Source organism: Ambystoma mexicanum, chromosome 6q (assembly GCF_040938575.1).
Source record: "Ambystoma mexicanum isolate Mex_15411 chromosome 6q, UKY_AmexF1_1, whole genome shotgun sequence".
Lineage (NCBI taxonomy): Eukaryota > Metazoa > Chordata > Amphibia > Caudata > Ambystomatidae > Ambystoma > Ambystoma mexicanum.
Window position 1 is genome coordinate 97451721 of NC_090937.1, and position 21133 is coordinate 97472853.

At 45.1% G+C, this 21133-nt stretch overlaps 1 protein-coding gene across 2 annotated transcripts in view; it reads right to left on the reverse strand.

The window, feature by feature from the left end:
• RAP1GDS1 (Rap1 GTPase-GDP dissociation stimulator 1) overlaps positions 1-21133 on the reverse strand; it is a 909412-nt gene that overhangs the window by 86299 nt on the left and 801980 nt on the right. For both annotated transcript variants that reach the window (XM_069630545.1, XM_069630544.1), the window contains 2 exons: positions 11202-11327; positions 9357-9496 (listed from right to left, as the gene is read on the reverse strand). In XM_069630545.1, coding sequence (XP_069486646.1) covers positions 9357-9496; positions 11202-11327 — 266 coding nt within the window. The remainder of the gene's footprint in view (positions 1-9356; positions 9497-11201; positions 11328-21133) is intronic.

The window sequence follows — 21133 nt, forward strand, 5'->3', positions numbered from 1 at the left end:
TCCTCTTCTGAGGTTGAGGCCGACTCTACGACGACGCCCTGCCCCCCCTTCTTCTTCCCCACGGAGGGTTTCACGGGGGTCCTATCGATGGGCACAAAGGAAGACTCCCTCCGAGGAGGCAGGGAGATTCTGGGCCCTGAGGTCGCCACCACTGGTGCAGCCACCACAGGCTGAGCCAGGGCCGCCGCGACCGTTTCGATAGAGGGCTTGGACGGATGGATCAAGGCCTTCACCACCTTAGGTGCGCTCACCGCCTTATCCTTGAGGGAGGGGGCACTGCCACGCTCCTCCTCTGCCTTAGAGCTCGACCGGGGCCTCTCCAGGAGCTTCGCCGGGTGCTCGGCCTTCCTCTTACCCGACCCAGAGCGTTGGCTCGTGGTTGATGGTGCCGGGGAGGGTGCGCCCTGCCTGGCGCCCGTAGAGCCTGACCGTTCGGCGCTCCCGGTGCCAGCGGACTCGCGGTGCTTGGCCTTATGTTGGGCCCCCGTCGCCGGGGCGCCCTCAAAGGTCTTAGAAGACCGCTCGGATTTCTTCTTCTTCTCGCCAGACGGGCTCTTACCCTCCAGCCAGTTGGCGAGACGTTGATGGCGGTCCTTCATGGTCCGTTCCGACATGTTGCCGCAAAACGCACAGTCCTTCTCCACGTGCGTCTTGTCCTCATGAAGGCAGTAAAAGCAGAAAGAGTGTTCGTCCACCTTGAAGACGTTCTGCAGCTGGCATCCAGGGCAGACCCTGAACAGCTTTCCGGGCGTCGAGCTTCCCTTCTCCTGGGCCATCTCCGAGACAGGGCCTGAGAAGCTTCTGGAGTCCTCCGAAGTGTAGCTCGACGAAATCTTCACCCTTGAGGGGCACAGATAAATCCGACACGGGTCCCCGTTGATCGGATGTAGGATCGGTGGAGCTTGAGGCTCTTTTGACCGAAAGAATCGAAGTTTTTTGTAAAAAGCGCGAAAAAATAGCCCTAACACTCGAGAGCAATAGCACGAGGATCCCAACACATGAACGTGCGGTAAAAATCTGAAGATGGCTGCCAGAGGCGGTGCTTAGGTAGAGGGCAGTCATTGGCTGTGGTCAGTATGACGCAGAGACCAGTGATTGGTTATTACTACGAAAGACAGATCAGAAACGAAACTGATACTGGTTTTTTTTCTTTACCGAGGATTCCCAGCCTGACGACGGGGAATATTCATGAGCATGTGAATCCATGCCAGACCCCATGCTGGAGAACTATCATACGCCATCACCGCAGCCTACTCCCAGTATACTGCCTGGGCTCCCCCACCTGCTCCCATCAGTCTCTCGGCTCTCTCATCCCACTCCTAACCCAGTCCCTGTGCTCTCCCCACTCAACCAGAGACCCACGGCTCTCCCCACCCTGCTCCCACCAATGTCCTTGGGCTCTCGCCATCCTGATCCCACCACTATGCCATGGCTCCCTCCACCCCGCTCCCAGCACAGTACCAGGGCCATTGGCGGCTGGTACTTTTTAATCAGTGGAGGGGCATACTTATTTCTCACAGATATGCCATAGTTACCGAGCTTAGTGATGGAGACCGAGCCAATCTAGGGGTGTTCGGAGGGGTGGGCGGGTTGGGTTGGTAGGTAGGTAGTCCCTCTGGTTTTATTTTTAAAAAAATGGTTTCAAACATTGCATTTTAGAGCATACATTTACAAAACATGCAGTAAAACAGTTTGCAATTGGTGCAGGCATGGTATTTTTTACTGGACGTCTATGATGGATGTCCAGTGCAAAATAGCATCCCTGTCCCCTGGGCTCCACAGTGCCTCAGAAGGAGAGCTAATTTTGCAGGTGGGTAGGGGAATTGTGTAGCAAAGGCATTTTTAAACCCGCGCCCCCACTGCCCACTCACCAAAGTCAGCTCCATGAACCAACACAAACATTCATAGAGCAAGCACACCCATCATACATTCACTCATAACACAAGCATACACGCATCCAAACACAAATAAATAAAAAATTAATGAACAAACTTACCTTCTGCCCGGTCCTGAAGTTTCCTCCCCAGCGCTCCAGCTCCTGCATCATGAACAGGAATAGGGAAACAAAAGCTTCCTGGTTCCTGTACATGCGCGCAAGCGCCTGAGTGTGGGTGCTGAAATGCCCTGCTCCAGCCTGCCCTGTCTGTATTTGCGAGGAGACACAGGAGCTCTGCCTCACACATACAGACATGCAGTTCCCCGGCCAGCATTTCCAATGAAATATGGAAGACTGGCGAAGCAAAGCACCTGAGACTTGCATGGCTCATTGAGCATGTGCGGCTGGGGCACTGAACTGTCAAAGTGAAACCTTGTTTCCGTTTGATAGTTCAGCCAGCCCTGGCGCACTCCCTCAGCGTTTCACTGAGCTGGCTCCTCCATGATAGGTGAAGGGGCCACTGGGTTAATGCCTCCCTTGCCCTGTGCTCTCCCAGCCCAGCTTTTTCTTCCCTCTAACATTTATTTACTTTTCAGGCTAGGGTCTTTCAGCCACCCGCCTGAGGACGGGGGCGCATGCCCCACCATTTGAATGCCTCAGTTATATAGGAATACAATTACAAATTAATCTTTAAAGCTTGAAAACTACATCAAAGAGTGGTTGTATGTCCCTAATTGTAGTTTCTACTGAAAGACAACAGTTTACGTTGTGTAACAGTAATATACCTTTCATTTACAAGAATTTAAAGATTATAAACGATTGAAAAAGAGAACAAACATTGCCCAAGCCAAGAGGAACCCCATACTAATGGTAAAGCTGAGCCTTTTTCCAGAGTTTAGAGCAATCCAGCTGCATTGTGAAGTTACTAACAAATAAAAGGCCCAAGATACAAGTATCCAAACATTACCTGAAGCTAAGAGTGGCACCAAAGGTTCTGGGTAATTGTTTGGGCTGATAGCTGGGAGAAAAGTGAAGGTAAAGCTAGGAAAGGGGAAGTAGATGCTTGCACAAACTATTTTGAAGCAGACTTAACCTGTAAGCCTAAGACCACTGAAGCCAGAGAGGAGGGTCTTGAAGGCAAAACCAGGTTACTATTGTGGCAGTTAAGACAAGAGAGGCAAAGAGGTGGCCCTTTGAAGAAAGCTATTCAATTTAAGAGTGCCTTGCCTTCCTGAGGAGGTTGAAGTACTTTAAAAATCTATCTTGTCGAAGTCTGTCTAAAAGTCATAGAAGCTGTGGCAGTAGTCCAAAGTATTGGAATTAAAGGTGTATATCTGGTTGTCAATAGATTCTACATTGCAGTTGTTGAAATCAACATGAAATACTGTGGGACAAAGGTGACCGTTCTCGTAGCGAAGCTAGTAGAAGTGGAAGTGGCAGTATTAAGAAGTCATCCTGACAATTATACCCTTTTGACTGCTGAAACTATAATTCATGAAGTCCTAACTGTTAACCATGAACTGTGCAACATTAACAGTGTGGATAATGTATTTTGTTTTGTTTTTTTTAACTGTGGTAAATCTTCTTGTGGGATTGACAAAATGATCGTGGCCAGGATTACCAATGTGGCTATTGTCTTAGAAGTGGAAAGTGGATAACCTTAACCCCAGGAAGAACATTTGTTGTAAGTGCAAACTTTTGTTGATGAACTTTTGCTTTGACTTTAACAATTGCCAAGAACTGAGACATTTTCTTTTTCTGGTTGAACATTTTATGAAGAGACTATACAGCTTGGGGAAGGCAAATCTTCCACGACATTAGAAGGTCATTTAGGAAATGTAAATAGTGTTGATGTCATGACGAATTGCCATATCTTTCCAATCTGTGTTTGTTGCTTAGTCTGAGGGCAAGTTATCCTGTGTTAGTGTGTTCCCTTAGCTTTTAGACTAGGCAGAGAATTTGTCAGCAGAGTAGCGACATTAAGGTGTTTTGATATATTTTCTTTAAAAATAAAATGGCATATTTTGAAAGATCTACAAACGTTGTCTGCCACGCATTACTGACCCCTCACACTCTTCACCATCCGTCACTGGATGGCACTATGTTGTTTTATGCCAAACTCCTTTAAGATGGAAGTCACCTTTCTCCAGGCCTCCAACACCAGCAGCACTCTCCCAATACACTCCGATTTCAAGTTTCCAGTCTTTGTATTTATATCTCTTCATGGGCTATGCCTCCACTACCAGGATGATTACATCACCCCCTACTCTCCCACTGAGGCACTCGGCTCACTAACTCTCTATAACCTACATGTCACACAGGACCCGTCCTGCCCTTCTCCCCCTGTGGCATCAAAGCAGTTCAGTAAGCAGAAGTATATAGGATCTGTCTCAAGCCGCAAATGCTAGGCATGGAAGGGCCCCCTACTATATGTCACTTTGTGCCCATTCCTAGAACTCACTGCTCGCCCTAACCAGACAAACAATTGTAAACTATGTAACTTCTGGACCAAGGATTGAGTCCCTGTCTGTTTTTGTATTTCACATCAAGCGTAAGTTTGAATCTACTCAACCAGATAAATACAAAAGTACCCCATCCTCAAAAGCTGACATGTACCATGCAACAGACGTCACTCCTACCAACAGCTGACTTATCCCCTGCAGCAGTGCCCGCCAACCCTCAACATCTGACATGTTCCCTGCCCCAGCCTTATTCAAAAGCAAAAACACACTTTTATTCACCATCCACAGATAAATATATGGCTGAGGGAAGAGGTCTACCCAAAACAAAATGGAACAGATTAACTCCAATATAGATTACCCAGCCTCCAACATCTTTTTGTCTGACGCATTTAAGCTTTCCTCCCCAGGCTTAACGAAGTCAAAATATACAGTGGACATAAACATGGCTAGTGGGAAAGCTACTTTATTCTGAAGGCCCAAAAGTAGTAAGGATAGCATGCATGGGAGAGATAAGTACCATCACCTGTTTTATTGGTGCCAGGTCGTCGTCCGAAAAAAACCAAAAAAAACCATCCTCCCTCGCGTGTCCACCCCTCGGGGCCGGGATCCATAAGTGAGGGCCCTTCCCTGGCCACCTGAATAGAGGGTCCCTGGGGAGTAGGTAGGAGAGTGCATGTAGGTTTCTCACAGGGTGCAGGTTGAAAAGGAGTAGAGAGGAAGGCAAAGGAGTAGGCTTGAGCAGTAGTCCAGTTTGTTGAGCATGAGAGTGAAGATGACAGTTTTTGTAATGTGGTTAGCAGAAAATGACACATGTTGAAGAGGTTACTACGTGCAGCAGAGGCAGTGGTAGCGATTCATTGTTGCATTTGTGGGTCTCCATCAATGAGGACACCCAGATTGAGTGTCTTGGGCGAGGGAGCGAAAGGTCAGACGGGAAGGAGATAAAAGATGGTAGCGATTGCAATGGAAGACCGCAGAAAGAGGACTTCCTTTTTTAAAGAGTTTAGCATGAGTCAGTGTAATTTGTATCGTAAGCATGTTCCTGGAATGCCATACCCTTGAGAAAAATACATTACTTATAAATCCTTAGTTCCCAATTTGACTGCACAAAAATCATGTAAAATACCATCTAAACATTGCCAGTACATGATTAATTGTTGAGGCAGAAGTTGCCAAATGACTTAATCTCTTTAGTTAATTTAGGGGTAACGAACCGACACAGTCTATCTTTTCTCTGGGTCGTGGCTTTCCTGCAGGTTTAGAGTCTTGTGTCGGTGGTTTATCTCCATTAGGCATAGGTCTTTGTAGTGCCAGGATACTGCAGCCCTACCCCATCTTGCTGATGTCATGTGCTTAGTTCTTCAATTGAAATTGGTTCAAAAAAGGATATAGTAATTTGCAACAGATCTGTCTGTTAATGATTTCTTTCATCATGTCTTGAAGGTTTCTACTCCTTATTAATGTAGATTAGACCGTATCCTGGTAAAGGGGAACCTAGAACACCGTGAAGCATTACCAGACCTGTTTGCACCTAAGCTAAGATGGAGTCCTTTACAAGGAATGAGGTTACTTTCACCGCAATATCTTGTGGTGCCTTCTTTTCCTGGGCGGACACCTGGTGTGGCAATGTGAGCTCCTCAATCTATTTCATGTGGAGACGAGAAATCCAATATGTCTTTAAAGACTGTTTGCATGCTTCCCCAATCCCCCTTTTTTGTTCATGACCGATATGGTGTCCGCCACCACCTGCAGTTTTCCAGGTCTTCCGATTTGAGGCAGTATCTTTGGCGGTCGCCTCGTTTAGCATCAACATGTCATTCCCCCTACCCAAAGATGTGTAGATACATTTAAATTTGGATATGGCTTTCAAGAGGTCTCATTGAAAAAATGCAAACTGAGGTCTGATCCCACTGAATCTGAGCATTACAGCAAGTCAGACTTGGTGAGGGTTGCTCATATGATAAGATAAGATAAATTATTTATAATGTGCTTAATACCCAGAGGTTTCCAAGCACGGACCCGGGTATCGAACCTGTGTTGCTTTGTGTCGTCTTGCTTCCAAGACAAGCACGTTGCTGCTGAGCTTTCCTCCCGAGAAATATACAGTGCTAACTGTAGGGGCTGTCATTATTTCAGCTAGAGATGTAGTGTCTGTAATTTCCCTTCATTCAAAAAATACAGTGGTCTCATAATATGGTTACAGAAGCTGAGGAGTTGCCACAAGCACTGCAGATTTGTGAGGTAAGTATATTCCTGTATGGGGGCAGATAAGCGCGGTTCCTTGTGTTAAAATCCCCGCAAAAATATTGCGATACAAATATATTGGCATATTTTTGCAGTGATATTGAGGCATGGACCCCAAGGGGGACACCCCCGCAACCCCTGCTCCCACAAATTATCCCCCCAAAAATATCGCCTATGGCAAGACAAACGACCATATGTACGGCGATATTTTTGGTGGGGATAACATGTAGGGATCCCATAAGCGCATCACCCAGCTGGTGCTAAATAGCTCACTCGCTTAACACACAGGATGCACTCGCTCAGGCGCTGGTAAAATGACTCCCAGTCTCTCTACGAATCAGCACTGAGCATTCAGGAGGGATTTGCTGCTTCTCGTGTAAACCGCATCTCACCAGAGTGTGGGGAGCAGGGGTACACATCCAAATAATGCCCCATTGCTGCGTTATCCTGGCATAGATGTATGGATGGTCCTGGACTATGTTTCAATCGACAATTCAGTGCCCAGATGCCATGGTACGGTGCGCTTTATAAATGGCAAAATAAATAAAACGGCGCCAGTGCTTATGACACCCAACAATTAAGGTGCACCTGCTCCATTTAATCATTGCGTTCTGGATCGACCCTCACCTCTCATACTGCTATTTATTGTGGAATAGTCAGGTGGCTGGATTGAACCTCCCCTCCACCCCCATCACGCCACCGCTCTCCTGTACACTTGTCGCTGTGCTGATTAGCCCCTGGTCTCCGCCCTCAGTTTGCAGTGCAGCATTCGGGCACTAAATACTTCCCTCTGGGTGCAATAACCCCCATCTATCTAGGGCCATGTTGTGAAGTACATACATACACAGGGGTAGATTAGTGCAGCTGTGGCTTCTCGCTGAGCAGGTTTTGGGCTCGCAAGGGAAGACGAGGCTATGTTGTCTCAGAGTCGCCTCCTAGTTCCCTGCCACACTCCACTTCTCCCCCAGGGTCCGGGGACATTTTTGTTGGGGCATAGAGCGGGCATGCTGTTCTTACCATGCTGTGGTAACCCCCTCACAGCAATTCTACTCTGCTTTAAGCAGCACCAGCCACACCTACTTGAGTGTAATATATATTCGCTCTAGGTTTCACCAAGGAGCCATTATGGTTTAACCAGTGCGCGCTGATGACCACACACACACCCCTCTTTCCATACCTTTAGAATCTAGGATTGTTCTTGGAAGCTTGTGACTCTTCTGTAAGACTGAGCTTTTTTTTTGGGGGGGAAGGGGTGTAATTCTAAACTGCCAAATTAAGATTCTGTTTGCAACATGGGGCCCAACTCTTCTATGCACGAATCCCTCCTTACCAGCAAAGTATGAGGCTGTAACCACTCGCATTAAGGCACTGTAATCCATCCAAGTACAGAGTCTGAGGTAAAGGGTTCCTCTATATACACCTACCTCGTGCAACTCTGATTCCCGCAAAGTGCGTATTTTCAGCTGTGGGGGTGCTACCCCAAAGGCAGCTGTCTACCAGCATGAATGAACACCCTTATGGGCCGGGTCGGGAATTCGGAGCTGTTACACCTGCACTGGACTACACTACTAACCCCTTCCAGCACTTTCTATTATGCGCCCATGGTGCACTACCTCCTGACTATTCTGCACACGCTATACACATGTTTTCAATGCATGCCTTTTTTTGCAGGTGTAGACCGGATATACATGCTATACGCTCCTGCATGTACTATTTATATTCAGTCATGTGGGCGTCTGTGACAAGGCATTGCTAACCATAAACATTTAAGACTTCTGATCACTTCATCTGCTCACCCCTGCTCCGGGTTTTGTACACCTATGGGAGGTTGGTTCCTAGCGTTTAGATTCCTTTTTGGCCATTAGTGCAAATACAAATCACATCACGAACAGTGAAGTCCATTAAGCCTGGCAAGTGCATGATCAAGTTACAGATCAAACCTAAAAAGGGAGAGACATACAACCAGAGTGAAACATTTTTGCCAAACTCTGAGGGGGTTTATCTCAATAAGGCATGTACACAACAGAATGGTTGAATGCAGTGTGTGGCAATGCACACGCCACTTTAATAACCTACTATCGTGCTGCTGTACTTTTGCAAGTACATCAGAGGATCAAACATCCCCCCCCCCCGATTTCTCACTCAGTGCTGCTAGTCAATTTAGGTCACGTGCTGCAGTTGCCTAGTTGTCATTGGGTAAGCACAATGGACACTTATATCTGTACGGCCAGTTGTATTGCTATGTCGATACGCCAGTCTCCATTTAGAGATACTAAAACTGGTGTGGACCAACAATTGAGGATAATGGGTAGCTAGTTCACCGACTAAACACACTCCTGATGGTGCAGGAATACAGGAGAGGAATATCTAAGAATATTTCCTATATTGAAAAAACGAATCCGGTAGATAAATTAGATTAAAGCTATGATGTACAAGAATAGCAAACAATGTTTTTCGTCTTGATGTCATTTTGAAGAATAAAAAATTCTTTAGGTGAAAATGTATTTGAATTAAAAAAAATAAGCATTTTGCCAATGAAAACCGGTAAACATACAAGTAAGAGACATTTTGTAATGTAAAAGCACCCCGGCCATAATGAAGAAAACAAGAGACAAGGGGAAAGTATACAAAATGTGCTGTGCTGCGATTTCCTTTTCTTGTATAAAATGGATGATTGCAAAAACGTTACTGAAATACAAAACAAAAGACTATTGGTTGCGTAACATTACAATCATGTTTCTTTGTCTACCAAAGTACTAGAAGTAAAAACCAACCTTTGATTTACTGTGTCTTATAAGTGCAGAGAGTAGTCTGTTCGACTCTCCAATCACACCCACATGGTCCTTGGCTTCACACCACTCCACCAAACGCTCAACGAGCGTTGCATTTTTCCCCAGCTGTTCAGCGGCTTCCGCTACATAACAAGAGTAGAGATGCAAATGTTTTATAGAAATATCGTCATATACAGAGTGAAATAATAAAGAAGTCACAATGTATTGAAGCATCGACCTAGAGCCTGATGTTCGTGGGGTGAAATGTTGGTTCAGATGAGAAGGCAAATGTTGAAAAGAAAGAATGCATTTGAGCACCACTATGAGCACTAGCAGCCTAATCCTATCCAACAAGGGGGCCCAAACTGGAGGACGGTGGGGGGATTTGAGCCTCTGTTAGCGAGTTGCAGATGGTCGGGCACGATAGGAAGCCTGCTGGCGAGTCTTCTCTTTACTAGTTACCTTAGCCTCCAACCTTTATATTGTTTTGCAACATGTGGTGCGAGGTTGTGGGGTTTAGCCTCCAAGGATGCTGGTGTTCTCTCTGAGATTGCTTAGTAGGGGATACATGCAGTTTGGAATATAATCCTGGAAGGGAGGAGGAGCCAGCCAAGCTTGTGCAGTGTTGGAGAGATATGGTCAAATTTGCAGGCACCAGTAATGAGGCGGGCCGCAGCGTGGTGGGCTGCCTTGAGGATGGCTAAGTTTGTGGCTGGAAGTCTCGTAGGGAGGGTGTTTCTCTCGTCATTGTATGAAATCACGAGGGCTTGGACCACCATGCGGAAGCCATACGGGAGATGGAGGGTTTCATTTTGTGCAGACCTGTAGCCACAAGGTTTGAGCCTCTTTTGGCTAGGTCCTTTGAAAGGAAAGGCTTCCTTCAACAATGAAGCCCTAGTATTTGAGCGAGTTTGACAGTTGCAGAGTGAATCCTCCCATGCAGATGTCATCCAGCGATTCTTCTAATGTTTGGGGGGGGGGGGGACTGGTGAGGACAGAATTAGACGTCGTGGTTATTAGTACTTGGTAAGCATTTGAAATCCATGCTTGGATGATAGCCTGGCAAGTGCAAAGGCTAGAAATGTCCTTGCGGTCACTGACCTTAAAAAGGTACAGCGGAGTGTCATCAGCATACTGATGGATGGCTATGTTGCCATTTCGGAGAGAGTCCAAAGGTTTCCATCTGCAGAGTGAAGATGAGGCATGTCATGTAAATATATATTTTACACTGTGCACTATCACCACCTGAGTGGTCCCCTGGCACATCTGAAAAGCAAGAGGCTAAGGTAAATTAGTGGGTCTGAGCGGGAAGAAACACAAGAAAGCTGTGATGTGCGCTTGGCAGTTTGTTTGGTTTACACCGTTCGCTGAACATAGCTGTGAATTTTCGCTCGGTTGCTGTCATGTGCTCTTGTGCAAGGGTATGTGTGGTTTGTTTCATCGTTGCGGTGGGGAGAGGATGGAATGAGCCCATCTATACTTTCACACTTTGTTGGAAGATATTATTTATACAGCATTCATTTGTGATAAAGAGATGACCAGCAAGGTTTGCTTATCATGAAATCAAGTGGTTTCAGTGCTTTGGTCTTTATCAGCGCCATTTTGTGTCTTCGTTATGCCCAATTTACAGATGTGGACTTTGCTCCATTGGATTTCATCCCCATTCCATCTGCAGCTTTGTGTATTCTGAGTGGATTCTAAGTATTGGTGACACTTGAAGCCAACAGTGGAAGTATTTTCTTATTTACAAAGAGGACCCTCAGTACCAGAATAACAAGCCACAAGTGAGGCACCAGTCACTTGCAACTAAAATTATTAAATAGCTGCAATCCAAATGTTTGAACTTACCTTGTGCATCTATTAACATCCTCAGTGTTCCCAACAATTTGAATTGAACAGGAGGCATCTCAGATCGTAGAAACTTGAGCACCTCTTCGGCTACACCTGCTGACAGCATCTTTGCTTTATTTACAACTAAGGATGAAAATAAGAAAATAAATAAGACACTCTATAGTATTTTTTTCTATTGACAAATGGTATATTAACTAAATTTATTAGAAATACAAATAGGAAACCGTGTACACAAAAATATATTCCAGAACCATTTAACCAGTAACCAATCTAGTTTAGCACGTTCTTCAACGTGTGGCTTTACAGTGACAAAGCACCATCTTGTGTGGATTTCTTCCACTGAAATCTCAAGTTAGCTGCAAAGCATGTCACCTTCGTGCACCCAATCCTGGATGCCTCTGCCTGAAGATTTACAGTAAAAGCTAAATTATCCAACACCATTGGGAAATGGAAAGTCAAAAATGCTGGTAGACCAAAAGTCGGTTGTCCGAGCTGGATAACAAAGCAAAAAGGTCAGGTAACCAGGATTCTTGGCCTGCTTCCTCTGTTATATGGCTGCACACGCAACTATTAATGGCAGCCATTTTAAAACGCTGCATCCAACAGGATCGGCGTTCTAAAAGCAAACTGCTCGATAAATCTACTCCAGTCAAACCAGGCACTACTTTCAGGCATTATACATCAAGGGATCTATTTAGTGGCCACACCCAAATGATAAAATAAGGAATATGAAGAAGGGAATTATGGAGTTTGATAATGCTATTCATTTCCACTTCACCTTTTTAGGGGTCTTCACCCGAGAAGGGATTCCCCTCAACCTTTAAATGGTATATAGCACCATGAACTGCTATGGGCGAGTTAGTGAAAACAACATTTCTTTCTTTTTTGCTAGCAGCATAAATACATAAATACACAAAAAATTTAGCTGAACACCTATTGATTGTTATTATTGATATCTGTCAACAGATACAAAACAAGAAGCTTTAAAATATTTGAGCTATTGAAATCAAGCAGCACTTCTTTTTTCCTCCTGATGAGCCACTATAAGAACCGCGGTGAAACACGTGTAGAGGAAACGACTGATTAAGGTAGTAGCAACATCGGATATGATATGATAGGTTATTTATAAACGCACTTAATACCCAGAGGTTTCTAAGCAAAGACCCGGGGATCGAACCTGTGTTGCTCCGTGTCGTCTTGCTTCCAAGGCGAGCACGTTTCCCCTGAGCTATCCTCCCGAGATATACCTGTACAACTGTGCACTGCTCAGAAGCAATCAAAATAAAGCACAATTGTTGAATTTAACATATTACTATTTGAAGCATCTCTGTTCTAATCTACAACTACACACCCAGGTGGATGATTTTGGGAACTGGTGCAAAGTATTGACTCCACTCTAACAAAACTAATCTTTGAACATTGGGCAGACACAATTGTAGGGGTCAACTAGCGCCAGCTTTGAAACATTAATTATTTCAGGTTTTTCGCTACATGTTTGAATGATTTCTGCAACACTTTATTAACATCGGCTCCAAAATGCATTTCCTTATTTGGAACCATTACTATTACCAGCAATGGAGATGCCAGTTAATTGAGCGTTAATAAGGTGTTCATTTGAATAAGGCACCCTTTAAAAAGGTTTTTACTTACTGCACAACATATTAAAAGAAAGATCCTGTAACTGAGCTGGTCATATGAGAGAATGTACAATACATGCTTTGACTCCTTCAATCGTCCCCCCCCCCTTGACACAAGGGACCTTGCTGTCCTGAGTGTGCACTCTTGCCCTACACGACTGTCCCACCTGGCCCCAGCAACCACCAATATAAATTCCTGTGATGCAACATCAAAATAATCCGTCAAACCGTTATCAGCCAAAGCTACACGTCTTGAGGCCTAGAGGGGAAAAAAGGCACTGCACATAATTTTGGTGCCTCCTTTAAAGTGCTCAGCATAATCATGCTCAATTTAAGCTGGATTCATACTTTGAAGAAAGCCAGTGCAGGCTGTGGGGGATTCAATGTAGCCTGCTTTAAGCGGCCAACTCAACGTAACATTCCAGCCCTCATGCTCACTACTTGCTGAAGTTGCACGGTAGTCCTGTGCCGTTCAGTGCAGGACTGTGGACTGATGATCAATCCTCCAAATGATCCAGAGCAGACAAAAGCAGAAACGGCGAAAGGAAAATTCAGGAGCCTATAAAACAATATTTAGGTCGCTGCCCTGGCTCACTCCTACATGGTGATGCGTCAGTCAGCAATTTTCGGTTTCATGTGCATTTACCACGGCTCACTTTTCCTGCATCATCATTCCCAGGTGTGTTTTTCACATGATAGCCTTGTACCCTCTGCACTGACCCTTCTTTCCCGTCCCCTTGTTTTCTCTTCCCAGTGTCCTATATGCAGGGTAGATCCTCAGAAACCTCCTCCAGAATTATCTTTCTCACTAGATGCAGCAAGCAGACTTCTTCCCCACTAAACACCTATATCATACCTTAAAATTCTTGCCCCTTTTCGCCTCCCCTCGCTAACCGACATAACTGGTGTCATCAGCAGCCCTGGTTTTCATCTTGCCTCAGGTTACCTCTTCCGCAGACCATCCCCTGGTTGCTACTTCCGGGTTCACGTCTCCTCTTTTCGGTGTCCTCTGTACGTTCACACCTCCCCATGCCTATCACAGTGGCCGTGTTAGCCCTGAGCCATAATTCAAGCGCTGTGTGTGTAGATAAAATGTTGTGTCCCATTTTGTCAATGTTAGGTCAGCCAATGCTAATTGCCTTCAATTTGCTGTGCTCCAGCTACAACACCCTCCAGGCAATCAGAGATAGCAGATTATAGTAGCACTTACATAGATTCATCAAAGCAATCGCAACACTGCAGAATATATCTCATGAAGCGGGGCAGCGCTCCGTGGAACCCACAATGGGGAAATCCAAAAATGAATCACCTTCCAAAAAAAAAGAACCGCCTAGGAACCATGGACCCATATAGCATCACAACCCTCCGATAAAACACAACTAGGCCATGGGTGGTAGCACCTACCCTGCCCGGTGATCAGCATTTGCACTAGCAGTACTCAAAGATATAGGATTTGAAAAGTAATGTTTACAAGACCACCATCAGAAGGGCTGAGCCATGTTTATGTCAGAGCAGCCCGGTCTATGGGTCAAAGAAGGTTCTTCACTGCACAGGTCATGAAAGGTTATGTCACACACCAAGCTAGCACTAGGATTGAGCAATGTCAAAGTAGTATCTAGCCTCAAGACAGGCGTTCTGATGGATGCAGACAATATTCTCCAGCATTTTAGAGATTGGAGAATAGTTGCCCGGCCCATCCCAAGCCGGAAGGACATGACTTTAGAAAACATCTGATGTTTAAGAACCACAACTAGAAAGATAGGCCCAAAGTTGCAATGGTTAACAGAGCAGAATTTCTCAAACACAATTGTGACAACTCACGATGAGACATTTATCACTGGGGAAATCATGCTCCGATGATATCAATATTGAAAATGTGCTCCATTAATCTGGAAGATCACCTAGCTGTTGAACAATGTAAAAATCCTTTCAACAAACATTCACCCTCTAGAAGATTCTCACTGACTATTCTTCACGTTTATTCCTGTATCATGTTATTGACACTTCATTCATGGTTTTAAACTTGTGAAGGCCTAACAGTCTTAATGAGGTATTTCTGTTTATAGCTTCAGAGACTGTGCTAATTAATATACTGTCCTGCACCACTCGAAGTAGGATTTCATATAATATTGTGACATTCAATCCAATTTCAAAGCTTTATTCGGAACCGAGTCCAACAAAGTATAAATAAAACTATATTACAAACATGCATTATTTATATTATCCTAGCTGATATACCCAGCGTTGTTTGGGATTTCATTTATTCATAGGTACTATTTGTTAGAAATCCTGTAAGGTAGCTTTTACACATTTTCGGAAAGGCTCCATAAAACCGCTGAAAAGAAAAATGTATTTGATATTTAAATTTGTTTTCTTATGTTACAAAACACAATTTTTTGTTGCTCTTAAAAACTCATTCTGAAACTGTAAGTGAGAACACCACAGGAGGTTCCTGAGCAGCATGATGGGTGACATGATGCCGACGGTGCCAAGTGCCAACACACTATGGACCTAAAGTTTATTATTACTAAAGTACATGTTCATTTTAAGGTTGGTTTATAAAGAACATGTTATGCTTTTCCAGTTGGACCAACGGTATACAACTGATTTGGGGAACCCACGCTAGAACAGCCAACATATAACTAATTGCCCGTGGGAGAAAGATGAAGATTTCGAGTTGGTACCAGTGCACTTGATTGTCTGGCCCTGTGCCTTGTTGATCGTGATACTGAATGCCAGCCTGACCGGGAACTGTAGGTGCCTGAAACTGAACGGCACGTCTGTCGGAATGAGGCGGATGAATAGATCATCTCCTTTTAAACACTGTCTTTTCAATTATGGTGGGCAGCAATTTTTTTGTATTTATTTTGTTACGCGCAGCTTTGTGCCATTATTCATCATAGGTGGGTCGAGGTTGTGAAGCGGCATGATGGGTGACCCAACTTTCGGTCGAAGGTGATGTGGTGGCATTCCCGGGGAGTCAAGTGAGTTGAATTCTGTTGGATGGTTTACAGCTTCATCGGTATCCACCACCATATCGATTCAGTTGTACTCAGTAACTGTGCCTGGAAGCATATCCTGAATCTGATTATTCATTTCATTGACAGAACACTTTTCTTTTTAGCAGCAACGATAGCTTGTTCATACAGCCACTCATGAAATAACACTTAAGCATTATTCGTAAGAAAGTAACATAAATGCCTGTCGTACCTCTTTATATAGCAACAATTTGGAATTTTCTAGAATGCTACCTACACCTTCTCCTATGAGGTTCATTCACCTCCCATACGCCTTCGCCTTATGCCTCTCATACACCTTTGTCTCCGACACGCCAACGCTTCACCAAACCACAAAAATGTTTAACTTTTATATGGGATACATTACTCACCGTAATCGTATTACTGATGCTTGTATCTGTTTAGATTCACATGCTATGCATAGGCCGACATATAGTGGTAGTCAGAGTTTTACATTATTTGTTTTCGAAACTCGAAAAGGGACGTCGACAAGCGTGTCAGTAATACTATCCCCTAGTGTGATCTCCACTGTACCTATGGTCCTTCATGCGTTGAGGTCCCTCAGATTGATTTGTTTCTGACATGAGGTAGCATGAAGTGTAGCACGAGTACAGATGTAATAAAGCAGATAAGAAGCAATAAAGCCAGAAAACCATCCATGCACCTTATTCTCCAAGAGGGGAGGAAGGGTGAGCGCATGTGAATGTAAGCAGATACAAGCATCAGAAACACAATTACGGTGAGTGATGTACCCCTTCTGAGTCTTGTGGATCTGCTTAGATCACATGCTATGCATATACTAGCGAGCAGTATCAGGAGAAGGAGGTGGGTTGTGCGAAGGTACAGCAGCAAATAGATGTTTTAGCACTGCTTGTCCCCCCGTGAATCTGCTTTAGAATGTGTGTCAATGCAGTAATGCTGAGTAAAGGTATGTATGGAACTCCATGTAGCTGCTTTGCAAATGGCGTCTACTGGAACCTTTGCAATAAAAACCAAAGTAGACCCTGTACCTCTGGTAGAGTGAGCTCTTGGTGTGAAAAGCAGAGTTTTCTTTGATAGGGAATAGCAGAGCTGTATGCATTTCACTATCCATCTGGGGATGGCGTTCTTTGAAACGTGATCACCTTCCCTGCCAGGTGCTATGGAGACAAACAGCTGATCTATTTTTCTTAGTGGTTTTCTTTTGTTTAGATAGTACAAAACTACCCTCCTTACATCCAAGTGTATGGAGGTTTTTCTCTGCTGAATTGGATGGATTTTGAAATGAAGTGGATAGGTCAATGGATTGGTTAACATGAAACTTGGATATGAATTTAGATGAAAACCTTGGGTGTGTTCCAAGTACCACTTTGTCTTTGTGGATAACAAAGAAAGGACGTGTAGCTCACTAAGCCTTCTTATTGAGGTGATGGCTTCGAGAAAAGCGGTTTTGTATATTAGGCGTTTGAGGCTGGATTTGTGCATAGGCTCAAAGGGAGGACCCATGAGCTTTGAGAGTACAACATTAAGATTCCCAACTTGGAGGAGGGTTAGAAATGGGAACATGGGGGTAAAGTCTCTTATCTCCTTACATGAAAACCTTAACATGAACTTTCTACCAGGACACCTTGCTTTGTGAAGTGGTGTACGCAGACGCTGCTAGGTGAACCTTGATGCAGTTAGATAGTAGGCCAGAGTCTAGTAAGTAGGGGATGTAGTGAAGAATGTGTTAAGGAGTATATTCAATAGGGTTCATATCCTTTGATTAATACCATATTACAAATCTTTTCCATTTGTTGAAGAAGCACTGCCTGTTACATTTGAGCGCCTCATTGACGATTTCCATACACCTTTGAGGTAATTTTTAATCTCCAAACTCTGACTTCATGAGCCAAGCTGCCAAGTTCATAGACTGAGGCTGTGGGTGGAATGTTGTCCTCCCCTTGTACTTGGACAGCATTTTGTGGGGGCACAGGAGCTTGATTGGTTTGCACATCGCCAGCTTGAGTAGATGTTGAAACCAAAGTTGTATCGCCAACATAGGAGCAACCAGGATTAGAATTGCTTGTTCCGGGTGCATCTTGTGAACTATCCTGCTCAAGAGTGGTGTCAGTGGAAAAGCGTAAACAAATTTCCCTGACCAGCTAATCCACAGGGCATTCCCCCTTGGGCTGGGTTGAGGAAGCCTGGATGCAAAGTCGGGGCATTGTGCATTTAGACTTGAAGCAAACAAGTCTAAAGGAGGATAACCCCCAGAGGGAAAGACGACATCTAGAATTCCTCTGTTGAGTTGCCACTCGTGTTTCTCGGGTAGGGGATCTCTGCTTAGAAAGTCTGCTAGAGAATTGAGTTCCCATTGAACGTGTTGAGACACTAGGAACATGTTCCGCTTGAGTGCCCACTTCCACATTTTCTGGGATAGCCTGGACAGACTTTGAGAGTGTGTGCCTCCCTGCTTGTTTATGTCGAATATGGCAGTGGTGCTGTCTATGAAGACTTGCAGTTTGGCCAGTTAGATGCAGTTGGAAAGCTTGCGGGGATTAGAGTACCGCTGGATATTCTAGTAGGTTGATGTGGTTTTGGGTTGTGGTCTCTGTTCACAGGCCATGCGCTGTGTGGTGAAGGCAATGGGCAACCCAACGGGAGAAAGGCATCCGTTTTAATTATAACTTGTATTGGAGGATTGTGAAAGGGTTTCCATTTTAACAGATTTACCTTTGCCCACCAGCGAAGTGCTTGTACTAGGGTTAGCGGAACCACCACTGGATCGTCCCACTGAGCCCTTTCCTGAGACCAATGTTTTGCTAACCACTCCTGCATTGGGCGCAGGCGCACGGTGCATATAGTACTAGATAAATGCATAAAGCCATCATCCCGAGCAGGCGCATTGCCTTGCGTACGCTTATTTGGCGACTGGCGAGATGAGGTATTTGCAGCAGTATGTTTTGAAATCTTTCGTTTGAGGAGAAGTTTAGCCCCTTTTTTGTCTTTATGATAGCTCCAAGGAACTGCTTGGAACGAGGCTTGATTTTTTCTCGTTGATTGAAAACCTCAATTTGGAACAGAAGGTTGATTTTTCTTTGGGAATTTTTCTTGCAAATTTGGGGGGATTCCCCTGTTATCAGTCAACTCGTCCAGATAAGGGTAAACTGGGATTGTCTGCGTACATCCGCCGCCACTACCTTTGTGAATACCCTTGGAGCTGAGGTTATGCCGAAGGGGAGCACCCTGAATTGGTAGTGTTGATTTGCTACCTTCAAGCGCAGGAATTGTCTGTGCGCTGGGAACCTTGAAATATGAATGTATGCATCTTTCATGTCCAATGTAGCCATGTAGTCCACTTGTTTTAGCAGTGCAATTACTTCTCGCAGCGTAGTCATGCAAAACATTTGCGGTTTGACATATGGGTTTGCAGGGTGCAGGTCTAGGACAGGGCGCATTGTAAGGTCTTTCCTTGGCACAAGAAGTACATTGAAAAGATACCCTTGTTTACCTGGTTTGCCGGGAGCATCTCTATAGCATCCTTTTCCAAAAGTGCTTTGACCTCTTCCAGCAGAATGGGCTGTTCCCTGCTGCGTTGGCAGTCTTTGTCTTAGCGGGTGGTTGGGTGTTCTTTCCACCGTAGGAGTTCCATGCAATAGCCTCCCCCTACGGTGGAAAGTACCGACTTGTCTGATGTGGTCCCCGACCATGCATGGGTAACTTGACAAATGAGACCTCCAACTGGAGAAGCATGGGAGGGGACCTGGAGCGGGTGGTCATTGCTATGGGGGGTTGGGTGGGTGCAGCATCTGGTGAGGAGGCTCTGCCTCTACCCCTAAACCTTCTGTACCCCCTTTGAACATTTTGCTGGGAGGACTGCCCCTGCGAGGTATCCCAAGATAAAGTTAGAGGACAGTTGGGAGTTTGGTCCTTGAAAGCACTGTGTATTAAGCGCGCCTCTTTGCACTAAAGGTAAGTAAGCTGTCCCAGGAACTTGAGGGTGCCACACTCTTCGTTAGCACTTTCAGTGCATCCTCGACTGCTTTCCCAAATAAGGTGTTTGGTTCGATCGGCATATTAGGCAGTGTGGCTTCATTCTCCAGCTTAAAGCCGGATTGTCTTAGCCATGCATGGCGCTTAAGGAGAGTACCCTCGGCTACTATACAGCCTGCATTATCTACTGCATCCAGATTATTCTTCAGGATGCAATTTGCCACCTGCTTACCCTCGGCAACTGTTTTTAAAAGCTGTGTTTTAAGGGCCTCTGGGACAGAGTCTATTTGTTGTGAGATCTCGTCCCATTTGTGGCAATTGTAACTTGCCAAGAGCTTGGTCTTATTAACTATCCTTACTTGATATGCAGCTAAGAAAGATACTTTCCTGCCCAGTGTCCATATCTTTTTGCTCTGCTTGTCAGGAGGGGCTTCAGCAGAGGCTAAGGGCATGCCTGCTCTCTTTCTTGTGGTAGTTACGACGAGAAACAGGCTTTAATTGACCCCTGATGTATAATGGGTTGGAGGGGGCTTATCTGAATATCTTTTCAATACAGGGGTTAACTGCCCTCGTAAGGTTGGGGGTAAGTAATGAAGGCTGAATGCGCCTCTGGATGGACTGCAGGAGTGGTATAAACTGTGCTGCAGACCTCCTATCCCCAAGGATGTCCTCTACAAAGTCCTTGTCAACATGTGCCTCTTGGGTATCAATCTTATAATGTTCGGCAGCCTTTAAGGTGAGCTCATTTTACTGCAGCTGAATATCCACAGGGGAGTCAGCCACGGGTTGGTCATGATGGTTCTGGAGATTGTATGATGTAGACGTCATTGTCATCATAATACTGATCTGTGCCATTTAGGTCCACTTCGTCTGCTAATGAATCATGATCTTGAGAGCTTGAGACATGTTCGGTGAAGTACTTGGCTGGCATTGTCTAGTCGTGGTCTTTTGGCGGCAGGCTGGTTTTTAGTGGCCTCCCCTTGTGAGGGCCCTTGGAGGTTGGACTGTTGATCAAGACAGTCAACAAAGCATGACATTCTCCACATTACTTGGTCGAATTGTTCAGGGATCCATTGGGTGGAGCTTGGAAAACCTGTGGGAACAGGGGCAGAGATACTCTCTGATGTAGGGGGTTGCTTGTGCTGCATTGCCCCTGAAAGGGTGTCACTAGAGAGGGTTCTAGAGAGGGTTCTTTAGCCTTTGAAATAGGTGATTTAGGGAACAGAGGCGACGATTTTGTGTTTTTTGATGTTTTGGACTTGGTGTGTCTGGGACATGTTTAACGAGCTCCCTCGTTTGAGTTATTGGATAGGGACGTCTG